This window comes from Monomorium pharaonis, chromosome 3 (assembly GCF_013373865.1).
Source record: "Monomorium pharaonis isolate MP-MQ-018 chromosome 3, ASM1337386v2, whole genome shotgun sequence".
NCBI lineage: Eukaryota > Metazoa > Arthropoda > Insecta > Hymenoptera > Formicidae > Monomorium > Monomorium pharaonis.
This window is the reverse complement of record NC_050469.1, coordinates 18,639,231-18,651,346: the sequence shown is the minus strand read 5'-3', so window position 1 is coordinate 18,651,346 and position 12,116 is coordinate 18,639,231. Positions and strand designations below refer to the sequence as shown.

The 12,116-nt window shown below is 40.7% G+C and overlaps 1 protein-coding gene and 1 long non-coding RNA gene across 4 annotated transcripts; both read right to left on the bottom strand.

Moving 5' to 3' along the window:
• Positions 1-736: 736 nt before the first annotated feature.
• On the bottom strand, positions 737-6,884 carry LOC118644755. Of its 2 annotated transcripts, XR_004962522.1 has the most exons (3): positions 6,576-6,884; positions 6,247-6,407; positions 737-1,288 (listed from the first exon to the last, which is right to left on the bottom strand). It is a non-coding gene; the product is annotated as an uncharacterized LOC118644755 (long non-coding RNA). The 2 variants fall into 2 exon arrangements; XR_004962521.1 differs by lacking the exon at positions 6,576-6,884 and having other exon boundaries at positions 6,247-6,485.
• A 1,782-nt stretch (positions 6,885-8,666) lies between these two features.
• On the bottom strand, positions 8,667-10,887 carry LOC118644748. Of its 2 annotated transcripts, XM_036284076.1 has the most exons (3): positions 9,618-10,887; positions 9,427-9,477; positions 8,667-9,091 (listed from the first exon to the last, which is right to left on the bottom strand). In XM_036284076.1, the coding sequence occupies exons 2-3, from the start codon at positions 9,445-9,447 to the stop codon at positions 8,726-8,728; spliced, it is 387 nt and encodes a 128-aa protein (XP_036139969.1). In that variant the 5' UTR covers positions 9,448-9,477; positions 9,618-10,887; the 3' UTR covers positions 8,667-8,725. The 2 variants fall into 2 exon arrangements, with proteins under 2 accessions (XP_036139969.1, XP_036139968.1); XM_036284075.1 differs by lacking the exon at positions 9,618-10,887 and having other exon boundaries at positions 9,427-9,572.
• Positions 10,888-12,116: the final 1,229 nt, after the last annotated feature.

The following is a 12,116-nucleotide window of genomic DNA, read 5'->3' as shown; positions in this document are numbered from 1 at the left end:
CCTCAACTACATAATATTTTATTGGATACATTACATTTTTTGCAGTGAATATGGTTTTACGTCCATACGTCAGCTGTATTAATTGATTTTGAAACAGCTATAAGAAAATCAATATATCTACCAGTTAGTCTACCTACAGTTTGAAGTCAATGTTAATTACAACCAATACCAAACGATATATTGATTTTCTACACCTGACTCATTAATATTATGTACATTTTTTATTTCTATTTTCTGTATATATTAATTAATTATTAATTAAAAATCAATTAAATAATTTAATATTAACATTAAAATTAAAATTGCCTTATATTTATATTTTTTTATTAAATAAAAATAATAATAAATATATTTTATTAATATTATATATATATTATTAATAATTATAATATATAATAATTATATTATTATTATTATATATTATTTTAGGATAACTCCGGTATATACGCCGCACCTAACGAAAATTTAATTTATCAAGTATTATTTACTATTTAAGGGAAATTAACTATACCAATAAAAACTTCATACTATCTACCACTACAAAAAAAATAGAAATACGAGATATTTATTTTCTAATACTTGAAAAAAAAAACTTTAAAAAATCCTTGCATTTTTACCATATATCAAAAAAGGGTGCGATATATGGCCATTTATGTATGAGATATACAGCACGTTGATAATAATTTTCAAATAATGCTTATAAATAAGATATAAAATGACATAATAACTTATAAAATGTGTTTAAAAAGTTTATTAGAAGATAGTGACATTTAACGAGATTTTTCAAAGGTAAATAATCCTTTATTACTATAATAATTATTTGATTATTAAAGAAGTTATGATGGAAGATTATTGATGGAAGATTTGTTGATGAGAACTTGGTCGGTCACGGAAAACATGTCATCATCGAAAATAATTCCAAGATAGCCTTAACTTTAAAAATTATTCTTTTATATTACAGTTTATGTATTTTACTTGCACAGAGAAGGGGAATGTTTTCAATAATCCAGCGAATGTCAAGAACAAAGTTGAAATATTAAAGAAACTGAGGCATATACGTTCAGACGAGCATTGCGGAAGTTATAATCATTTGAAATATGCAAAATTTTTTCCACATTTTTAGAGTACCGCTTTTTTGGGGAGTCAGTATCATTTTTGCACATGGTTCAGACAGTTTACCTCTGCTTTTTATTCTATCATCAAAGAGCTCACCACCTTCCATTAATTCAAAAATGATGTTCATGGCTTCAGTCATGTCATAGATGTCAACCAAATAAATCATACAGGGCTAAAACAAAAATACAAAACTTGTTGTCGAGGGCGGTGTAGAGCGCGAAAGTAAAGAAGGCAGGGAGAAGGCTCGAATGCGTTCGTTCGTCGCGGCTACCGAGAAGAAGGAGGGTAAAACGCGCACGGGTGCCAACGTACGAAAAATATAGTTAGAACGGTGGACCTGAGAACCAAAGGAGGGGGGGTCCCACAGAGACACCACAGATGTCGCGGGGAATCCGCGCCCGCGAGCGCCGCCACGAGTCGACAAGACTGCCATCGCGCAAGTCCCGGAACACCCGCGGTTTCAACACTCCCCCTCGAATCGTGTCGGGGATCCTTTTTCGAAGTGGATGAGTTGCATCCCAGCCTTATTGAGACAGCTAACGTGTTTCTTCCTCGTTAGTCCTTTGGTCAACATATCAGCTACCATATCCGTGGTCGGTACATGGCTGACTTTCAAGTTTCCGGTGCGGAGAGCATCTCGAACGTAGTGGTATCTGATGTCGATGTGTTTGCTACGTTGATGGAAAACGGGGTTTTCCGCAAGCCTGATTGCACCGAGGTTGTCTCCATGAATGGTAACATTACTTAAACCTTCGAATCCGAGTTCCTGTAGGAAGCGCTGCAAGAACACAGCCTCCTTGGTGCACTGGGCCAGTGCCATATATTCGGCTTCGCAGGTTGATAGTGCCACGGTCTTCTGCTTCTTGGCTTCCCAAGTGATGGCACATCCGCTCAGCTTGAATAGGAATCCGGAGTGTGAACGTCGGTCCACGAGGCAATTCCCCCAATCCGAATCGGTGTAACCAATCAATGGCTCTGAATCAGATCGGTATATCAGGCCCCAGTTCATGGTCCCTTTTAAGTACCTAAGTACTCTCTTTGCAGCTTTCCAATGCGAATCGTCGAAACAGTTGTTGAACTGTCCGAGATAGCTTACAGAGAAAGCTATATCCGGTCTGGTGCAGGATGCGAGGTATGTAAGGCAACCTATTAATTCCCGGTAAGCAAAGTCGTCGCCTGAAGATTCGTTGGTCTCTTTTTCCAATTTCTGGCCTTGATCGAACGGGGTGCTAACTGTGTTGCAGTCGCTCATTCCAAAGCGCTTGAGTATTTCCCGGATGTAGCCTCCCTGGCTCATGGAGATGGAATTCTCCTTGCAGCTGAATTCAATCCCAAGGCATTGTTGAACTCTTCCAAGCCTTCTTATAGAGAATTGTCGCGAAAGAAATTCAGTGACCCGGTTTATGTCCCTTTCGTCTTGCGATGCTATGAGTATGTCATCAACGTATACGGCTATCAGGGTAATGTTCGGTCCTTTTCCGATGCGATACAGGCAGGCGTCGGCGTTCGTAGCTATGGCGCCGTGTTCCTTTAACGCCTTATCTACCTTGAGGTACCAGCTTCGCCCGGCCTGCCTCAATCCATACAGTGCCTTTCTGAGCTTGCAGACCTTGTTCCCAGTAGACATCTGGTGAAGCATCTCCCTTGCTCTGCTTCGAATGACATCGTCTTTTTCTGAATCCGCCAGGATTCTCAGCAATACAGTCAACTCTCTCGGCGGTTTCATCAGGACCTCTTCTTCCAAATGGCCATTGAGGTATGCAGCGGTAACGTCCAATTGATGGATTTGCATGTTGTGGCGAGCGGCCAAGCTCACCATCAGTCGGATTGAACTCATGCGTGTCACAGGGGCAAACGTTTCATTAAAATGTATGCCAGGCTTCTGGGTAAATCCCTGGGCAACGAGTCTTGCCTTTCGTCGCTGGATCGATCCGTCAGAGTTGATCTTATTTCTGAGTACCATCCGACTCCCGATGGTCGTTTCGCCGTCAGCTTGATCGACCAATTCCCACGTTCCGTTTCTAATGATCGATCTCATCTCTTCGAGCATTGCTCCCCGCCACTCGTGAGCCTCTGGGCTAGACATAACCTCTTTCATTGGAATCTCCGACAGGTGAGCTATCTCTTCTTCCAGCTGTGTGGCTTGCTCATCGTAATAATGGAATTCCTTTCGGGGTCTCCCCCTTTGTCCTGTCTTCACGATCCTCGGTCTTCCCGGCGCTCTTCGACGTTCCTCCGCACGTGACTGCTGTGCCAAAGGTAGGTCAACTTCGTCTTCGTGGTCGTCTAAAGATTCCTCTTCAGTGTTATCGTCGACTGGTTCAACGTGCCTCGCCGGTGCTTCGGGTTCTAGAATTATTTCGTCCGGACGATCTGCAGCGGGCCCCAGCTCCATGTTGACTTGATCGTGATCAAAATTTTGACATTCGGTGTCGAGGTCGTTTCTCTCTGGTGGGTCCGTGTAGAAATCCTCGTATGTCTCTTTCGTCGGCGGTACGTTGGGAAGAAACTTCACATCCCGTGATATGACGATTTTAGCTTCTTCCGGGATCCATACTCTGTAGCCCTTTGAGATATCCGAATATCCAACGAAGATTCCGGCGACTCCACGTGAATCAAACTTTCCGCTGCCGGGTCCGTTATTGAGGACGAACGCACGCTGCCCGAATTCTCTAAAATGACTTACATCGGGAACCTTTCCCGAGAACACTTCAAAAGGAGTTTTTCCATTTAATGACCTTGACGGACATCGGTTACGAATATGATTCGCCGCGTTTACGGCTTCCGCCCAGAAGCGCGGAGGGAGGTTGGCTTGCAGTAGGAGGCATCTGGCCATCTCGACCAAGGTGCGGTTTCTTCTTTCCGCGATGCCGTTCTGTTGCGGGCAGTACGGGACGGTTAATCTCCTGAGGATCCCGCGCTTCCTGAGGAAATCGTCGATGGCGGTATTTACGAACTCCTTTCCGTTATCAGATTGGATGACCTTGATCCTTCTGCCCGTCTGATTTTCCACCATTGTAACAAAATCCTGGAGCGCCTGAAAAACGTCGGATTTATGCTTCAGGAAGTAGACTTGTCCCCACCTAGAGCTATCATCAATAAGTTGTAAAAGATACTTAGCTCCGCCTATGGACGCCTCCTTCATCGGACCACACAAGTCCGTGTGAACCAGATCAAGTATGTCTGTCGACCTGTCGGACTTTACCGGAAACGGGTTTCTTGTCATCTTCCCTTCGAGGCAGATGCTGCAGTTGTCGCTTGTAGGGCTTCCTGGTGCCACTCCCTTCACTCGTCCCTGGCGTACGGCTTCTCGAAAATTCTTGGCGTTTAAGTGGCCAAACCTCCGATGCCAATCCGGTGTCGAATCCGCCGCGCTGCTAACGCGCTCTCCCTCGGCAACCGCGGCTTCGCTGATCAACTCCTCGACGACGTACAGATGGTTATATTTGTTCGCGACTAACTTCACATTACCGTTTGGGTCAAGTACGAGCCCTCTGTCCTTGCTGAATATAACCTTATAACCGTGGTCGGTAATCTTAGAGACGGAGGGGAGGTTCATGCGGAGATCGGGAACCAGTCGTGCATCATTGAGACGGATGGCTTGGGTCTCTCCGAGAACACTTGTATTGAGTCTGGCTGTACCTCTTCCCTTGATTTGAATTGAATCTTGGCTGGCGAGGTTCAATCTGTCGTCTTCAATGCTTATATTCGCATCGAAATTACGTTCTTCAAGGCAGAAATGCGAGGTGGCCCCACTGTCTAGGCACCACATACCGGCCGTGCCCGTTCCGGCTAGGTATGCTTCCGACGTAAGCATTGTTGCGTCAGCCTTGCTTCCGGTCGATTCTGAGCTTTCCTTTCCGGGCTGCGAATTCTTTTCTCGCTTCTTGCAGTCAACGGCCTTGTGTCCCACCGTGCGGCACTTGTGGCACTTATATCGAAAGGTGCCGGCATTGGGATCTGCGGGTGCGTCCTTCGGTTTCTTTTTCGGCTTCTGGAAATTTCTTCTCGCAAACATGGCGTTCGATGTATCGCTGCCGGCGATACCTTTCCTCGCGTCCGCCTCTTCCGTAATCTTTACACGAAGTACGTCCAAGGGGGGTAACGAGTCACGCGCTTCAATCGCACAACGGAAGTTCTCGAATTCGCTCGGCAGGCTAATCAATAGTAATGTCGCAAGTAGATCGCTGTCGATCTCGACCCCTATTTCGTTAATTTTGTCCACGACGTCGAAGAACCGATTTAGATGCGCGCGGGCGTCATTGTTACCTTGCATCTTTAATGTGGTTAACTGCCTGAGAAGAGCTGCCTTCCGCGCCGGCCCCTTAGACTGATATGTATCCTTAAGCCTCAGCCATACTTCGCGGGATGTGACGCGTCCCTTGATCTGTTTTAATTCGGTCGAACTGATCGACAAGATGATGTCTGAACGTGCCTTGGCGTCGTTCTGTTCCCACTTTCGCGCCGCTTCTGCCGACGCCGCGTCGCCGGCCACTATCTCGGGCTTCACACACGTACCGTTCACATACTGCCACATGTCGTTTTTCACAAGTAGGGCTTCCATGAACATCTTCCACGTGTCGTAGTTCTCTTTGTTCAAGGACTCGAATCTTATCGCTTGAGACGAAGCCATGCTTTCGACGAACGTTTCTTCAGGTTCGTGATGGCGTCCCACGCACGTGCACGAGAATCGCGCGAAGACGAGAGTAAGAGACGAGAGAGGCGGGAGATACTGTTACGTGTTATTCCGCGACCGCGTGTCCTGGGCCCATAACCTGTTGTCGAGGGCGGTGTAGAGCGCGAAAGTAAAGAAGGCAGGGAGAAGGCTCGAATGCGTTCGTTCGTCGCGGCTACCGAGAAGAAGGAGGGTAAAACGCGCACGGGTGCCAACGTACGAAAAATATAGTTAGAACGGTGGACCTGAGAACCAAAGGAGGGGGGGTCCCACAGAGACACCACAGATGTCGCGGGGAATCCGCGCCCGCGAGCGCCGCCACGAGTCGACAAGACTGCCATCGCGCAAGTCCCGGAACACCCGCGGTTTCAACAAAACTAAAAAAATACAAAACTCCATTGACATTCAAACTACAGCGACAATAGAGAGACACCGCAATGCTCGCCTGAACTTACATGTTTCTCATGAACTCAGCTTCCTTAATATTTCAACTTTGTTTTTGACATTTGCTGGATTATTAAAAACATTCCCATTCTCCGTGCTAAAATTATTCTTTTGTATAATTTAAATAGCAAACTTTTCAGAACCATCCTTCGTAAATAGCAGTCTACATAAACTGTAATTAAAAAGAATAATTTCTAAAGCTAAGGCTATCTTGGAATTATTTTCGATGATGACACGTTTTCCATAACAGACCAAGTTCTCATCAATCTTCCATCAATAATCTTCCGTCACAACTTCTTTAATAATCAGATTATTATTATAGTAATAAAAGATTACTTACTTTTGGAAAAAGTATATAATAACCTAGCGCGGCACACACGTTACATGTACATAACATATGATCCCCGCGCTGACAACTCTCGCAGCACGAAGTGAGCTAAGCGAGAGAACCAATCAGATCATCGCGGAAAAGAGTCAACAATAATTCGAGACTTTCGAGAAGACTTCGAGAGATGCGAGTATCGATTTAACATGCCTTTTTTTAGAAAGGAGGAAAGGAGGATTTTTAGTATGATTAACATATACCACATTGTTTCGATAAGTGTACTTTCTTTATGTTCTGTTTTAATTTACGTTTCTTAGAGATTTAATTAACTTTAATTAGTTTTTGTCACTCTTTTATTACGTTATAATTCACTTTTTCTTTACACTTGATTTACGCTCTATTAATTGTAGAGATAAAAGATATGATGGGATATTATCTGGATGTAATAAGATATCGTAAGATAATATAGAATCTTACAATATCTTACAATATCTTATAATATTTTAAGATATTTTTGGGGGATATCGAAATATTAATGAGATATCATATGATATCTTAAGATATTTTACGATATTTTAAGATATTTTTGTAAGATATCCCGGGAGCTACTCATTGAGATATCTATGAGATCGCCTTCGTCTGTTTGGGATAATTTGGGATATCCTTAAGATAAAGTGTGCTGTGTGGGTATTGTTCACTGGGTGTATTATATATATATATATATATATATATACAGGGTGTCCCAAATCTGTATATATATATGTATATATATATACAGGGTGTTTGATAAAGATTTATGCAATTTTTATAAGCAGGTAGAGCGCATTAAGCTGAACATAAAATCCTCATCGTTTTTCCATTTTCACAATAGTTAACGAGTTATAGACTTGTAAAATTTTCTGTATTAGCCCGGCCTACCGGCAAATGCAAGCACGCCGAGCGCCCGACCGCGGCGGCCGCCCCTCCTTAGCGCTTGAACCTTGAGATTGCTAGGCGCGCGGAGGGAGTTGTTACAACAAGCGGCAATGGCTACGCACAATGTGTACGTGTACATACATGTGTACAAAAAAATATCAGTTCTAATGCTTAAAGAAGCAATTACTAAATTTATTTTTTTTAAATAAATAATGATTATTTTTAATAAAAAATTTTTTTTGGTGATAGTCTTAAATGTCGTAAACTGTCATAAATTTTAAAAGAAGCTATTATCATGTGCTCAAAAACAAATTTATCCTTCTTTAAACAACATTAGAAAATTTTATCGATTAAAATGGAAATAACAACCAAATAAAATGTTTGTTTCAACATTATATTCTTAATTAAAAATTAAATAACGAGGATATTTATATTTTTAATAAAATTAATCCTTGTGATAGACTTATAATACACGGAAAAAACTTTATGGTAAAAATTACTCTGGTAAGTAATAAACGCGTGATAAGGAGAAATTATGAAAATTTTTATTACGTTTTTCATCAAATTACGATAATATTTACATTACTTATATGATATAATTCTCTGAAATTTCTTCTTACAGTTCGTGGTTACTATCATAAATAATAAATCATACATAATTTTACTATAAAATTTTCTCCGTGTAGATTTACGAATATATGAATTTATTAAATGTTTGAAAACTTATAAACAATATTTATTTAATTCAAGAAAATTTAGTATGTAATGTGTGTGTATTTGGTGTGCGTGTGCGTGTGTTTGTGTGTGTGCGTGTGCGTGTGTGTGTGTGTGTGTGGTGTATGTACGTACATACGTGAGAAAAGAATAATCACTTTGTGACAGGAAAATGAATAATCATTCCTTAGTTCGCGATTTTATATCACTATTATTATTCATGCTGATTACTATACAATACACGCACACGTAGAAAAATATGATTCTAGTGTAACGTCCGGGTCTAGGGATATTTCTTCTCAATGTGTGCGTCGCGACGCCTCGGTCGCCTGACCGACGCGGGAGCTCTCCTTTCAAATTTCGGGCAGCCCGCTTACATGAACTCTACCCGGGTATGGCGAGAGCTTGTTGCCGATGGAAAACCTTGTAGGATTTGGTTAGTATGACCTTGATGTAGTTAAGATTAATGAATCTGGATATATATATATGTATATATTTATTAATAAAACAACGTATAGGATTATTACATGTATTATTTAATTCTCTGGAGGAAATATAATAATCTGTGCTACTGCATCGCTATGGTATTCCGCAGTTGGATCTAAAGGTTCCAACTCCGGAGAATCGTGATCGGAATCGCTAAGCGTGATTATTTCGGGCGCGTTAGACGTTAACTGGTTATAGTTTTCCAAAGGGACGGTGTCTTCTTGGAACAGATCAAGGGAAGAGATTGCTCTTCCTGGCGGAGCGTCTGTGACTGGAGGAGGAAGGGGGGTGTGTTCCAGCGGGTAGCCCACGAAATTCTCAATCTCCTCGAAAGCCCGCTCTAGGGCTTTTTGTTGAGCCTTGAGGATTTTTGCTCTTTTCTTTTTCCCAGCGCGGTGGCGATTCTTCTTGATGGTCTACAAATAAACGCTTGGTTAAGCGAGTGAACGCTTAGTTAAGCATCTTTCTGCGTCAAGGGAAATTAGGGCCGTCGAGTATATTCGTGCTTGTGAATGATTAACTAACTTATATCGCTGGCAAGCGATAGAACGCTCGCTAGCGGAATCTACGGTTTTGTTCTTATATCGCTGGCAAGCGATAGAACGCTCGCTAGCGGAATCTACAGTTTTATTCACTTATGTCGCTGGCAAGCGATAGAACGCTCGCTAGCGGAATCTACAGTTTCGTTGAGCACGAATATACCGGCTTTTCTAATTTCACCGACGATGTTTTAATCACTGAGTCTACTCACTTTAGGTGTTGTAGAATTCATCGCGGCACAAGGGAGGGGAGAGGGTTGTACCTAGAGGAGTTGTTTATAATTATTTGGAAAATGAAGCCGACAATTAATCCTTATCGAAAGGATTCTTTATAATATGGCACAGTTCAATTTCGGAAAATATTCTAGGGAGCGATAGTAAACAATAATTAATTAGTACTCACGAGTTATAATATGGTTTGAAGCAATAGTTTGGTCCACTAATAATTAAATGGTTGATGTGGGTTGACAGTTGAAGATGGTCGCAGAGATATGTTGGTGATAGCAGTCTGTCGGAGCACGCACTGGTTAACTTAATTAACAATGAGTTGATCGCGAAGTACGAGAGAGGTTGCAGATAACTTGAAGATTGAAGAGTGACGCGTGACCGAGAACTAATGACTGACTTAATCGCTGAATTGGTACTGAACGAGTGTCGAAAAAAATACTGAGTGAAATGAATGAATTGAATAAATGATCCGGCGTCTGTGCGCGGATTTAAATAGGGCGCGGACAAAGGGATCGAGCAAAATCGGCGCTGCGCTCAGCGGCCGCTAGCGCTCCGGAGTAGGGAACACGCGCGAAGCGCAAGAGTCGGTAAGAGTGGGAGTGATTCGGCGGCTTGGCGGGAACCGAGTTTCGGGGGTCGCTGATAAGGCGCGTGAGACCGTTTGCACGTGTGCGGATGTTTATCGGAGATATCTCGTCTAGGATTTCGTTGATCATTTGATCCGGGATATTTTTCGGCTAGGATCGCTTTCACTACCAAATATCTCGCCGGTTTATCAATCTTAATTATTTCTTGGGCGCGACATCTCGTCGCCAACGTGAAATGGATATATCTTACGAACTGTTTATGTTAAATGCCTAGCTATGGTTCACCTGATCTTCCGACACGCAGTCCGGATATTACGCGGATTAATTTCGTATTTTATTTCTTTAGGCGCGACATCCTGTCGCCGTCGTGTTGATAATAGCAGATTTTGTTTTAGAACCGTTCCGTTTGAATCTTTGAGGATTCAGTTGACGAGATATCATTTCTTTAATCATCCGACAGTGCACGTGCAAGGGCCTTTACAAATATCCGGTTCTTATTTATCTTACAGTTAATTAATCCTCGACGAACCCATAAGCAATACGAGAGTAAGAATTTAGAAGTTTAAACGATCCGATTGCCTATGCGTTCGTACCGATAAGAGAGTTAAAATAATGCTAGATAACTTAAAGTATACATATATGTAATATATGATTTTTATATATATATATGTACGTAATTTTAAAGTACGATTAAGTGCTTAATATTTGAATTATTATTATATAATGACGACTTAAACGAAAGTAAGAATGAGCCATAGAAACGTATTACTGAGTAAGGTAACTCAGCGCGCATGCATCTGGACAAGTTTCGTGAGAAAACTTTTGGACAAAATTTTCCGGACGCTGGGACGTTACACTAGTTTTAAGAAAATCAATTATTCATTTTTAATTTTATTCTTTTTTAATAATTATCTTATTTTTAATGGTTGAAAAGAATATTATATTGATAATAAACACCTCACTTTACACAAAACAAATAATGTTTAACATTTTCGTGTATGTATCACACACACACACACACACCAAATACACACACATTACATACTAAAATTTTCTTGAATTAAATAAATATTGTTTATAAGTTTTCAAACATTTAATAAATTCATATATTTGTAAATCTACACGGAGAAAATTTTATAGTAAAATTATGTATGATTTATTATTTATGATAGTAACCACGAACTGTAAGAAGAAATTTCAGAGAATTATATCATATAAGTAGTGTAAATATTATCGTAATTTGATGAAGAACATAATAAAAATTTTCATAATTCCTCCTTAGCACGCGTTTACTACTTACCATAGTAATTTTTACCACAAAGTTTTTTCCGTGTATTATAAGTCTATCACAAGGATTAATTTTATTAAAAATATAAATATCCTCGTTATTTAATTTTTAATTAAGAATATAAAGTTGAAACAAATTAAGAATATAAAGTTGAAACATTTTATTTAGTTGTTATTTCCATTTTAATCGATAAAATTTTCTAATGTTGTTTAAAGAAGGATAAATTTGTTTTTGAGCACATGATAATAGCTTCTTTTAAAATTTATGACAGTTTACGACATTTAAGACTATCACCAAAAAAAATTTTTTATTAAAAATAATCATTATTTATTAAAAAAAAAATAAATTTAGTAATTGCTTCTTTAAGCATTAGAACTGATATTTTTTTGTACACATGTATGTACACGTACACATTGTGCGTAGCCATTGCCGCTTGTTGTAACAACTCCCTCCGCGCGCCTAGCAATCTCAAGGTTCAAGCGCTAGAAAGGGGCGGCCGCCGCGGTCGGGCGCTCGGCGTGCTTGCATTTGCCGGTAGGCCGGGCTAATACAGAAAATTTTACAAGTCTATAACTCGTTAACTATTGTGAAAATGGAAAAACGATGAGGATTTTATGTTCAGCTTAATGCGCTCTACCTGCTTATAAAAATTGCATAAATCTTTACCAAACACCCTGTATATATATACAGGGAGTCCCAGAGCATACTGGTCACTGTTCATAAAAAGGTAGATGGGATCGAGATGAACATAAAAGTTCAATATTGTTGTGGGTTTGGTCTGCTAATAATCGAGATATAA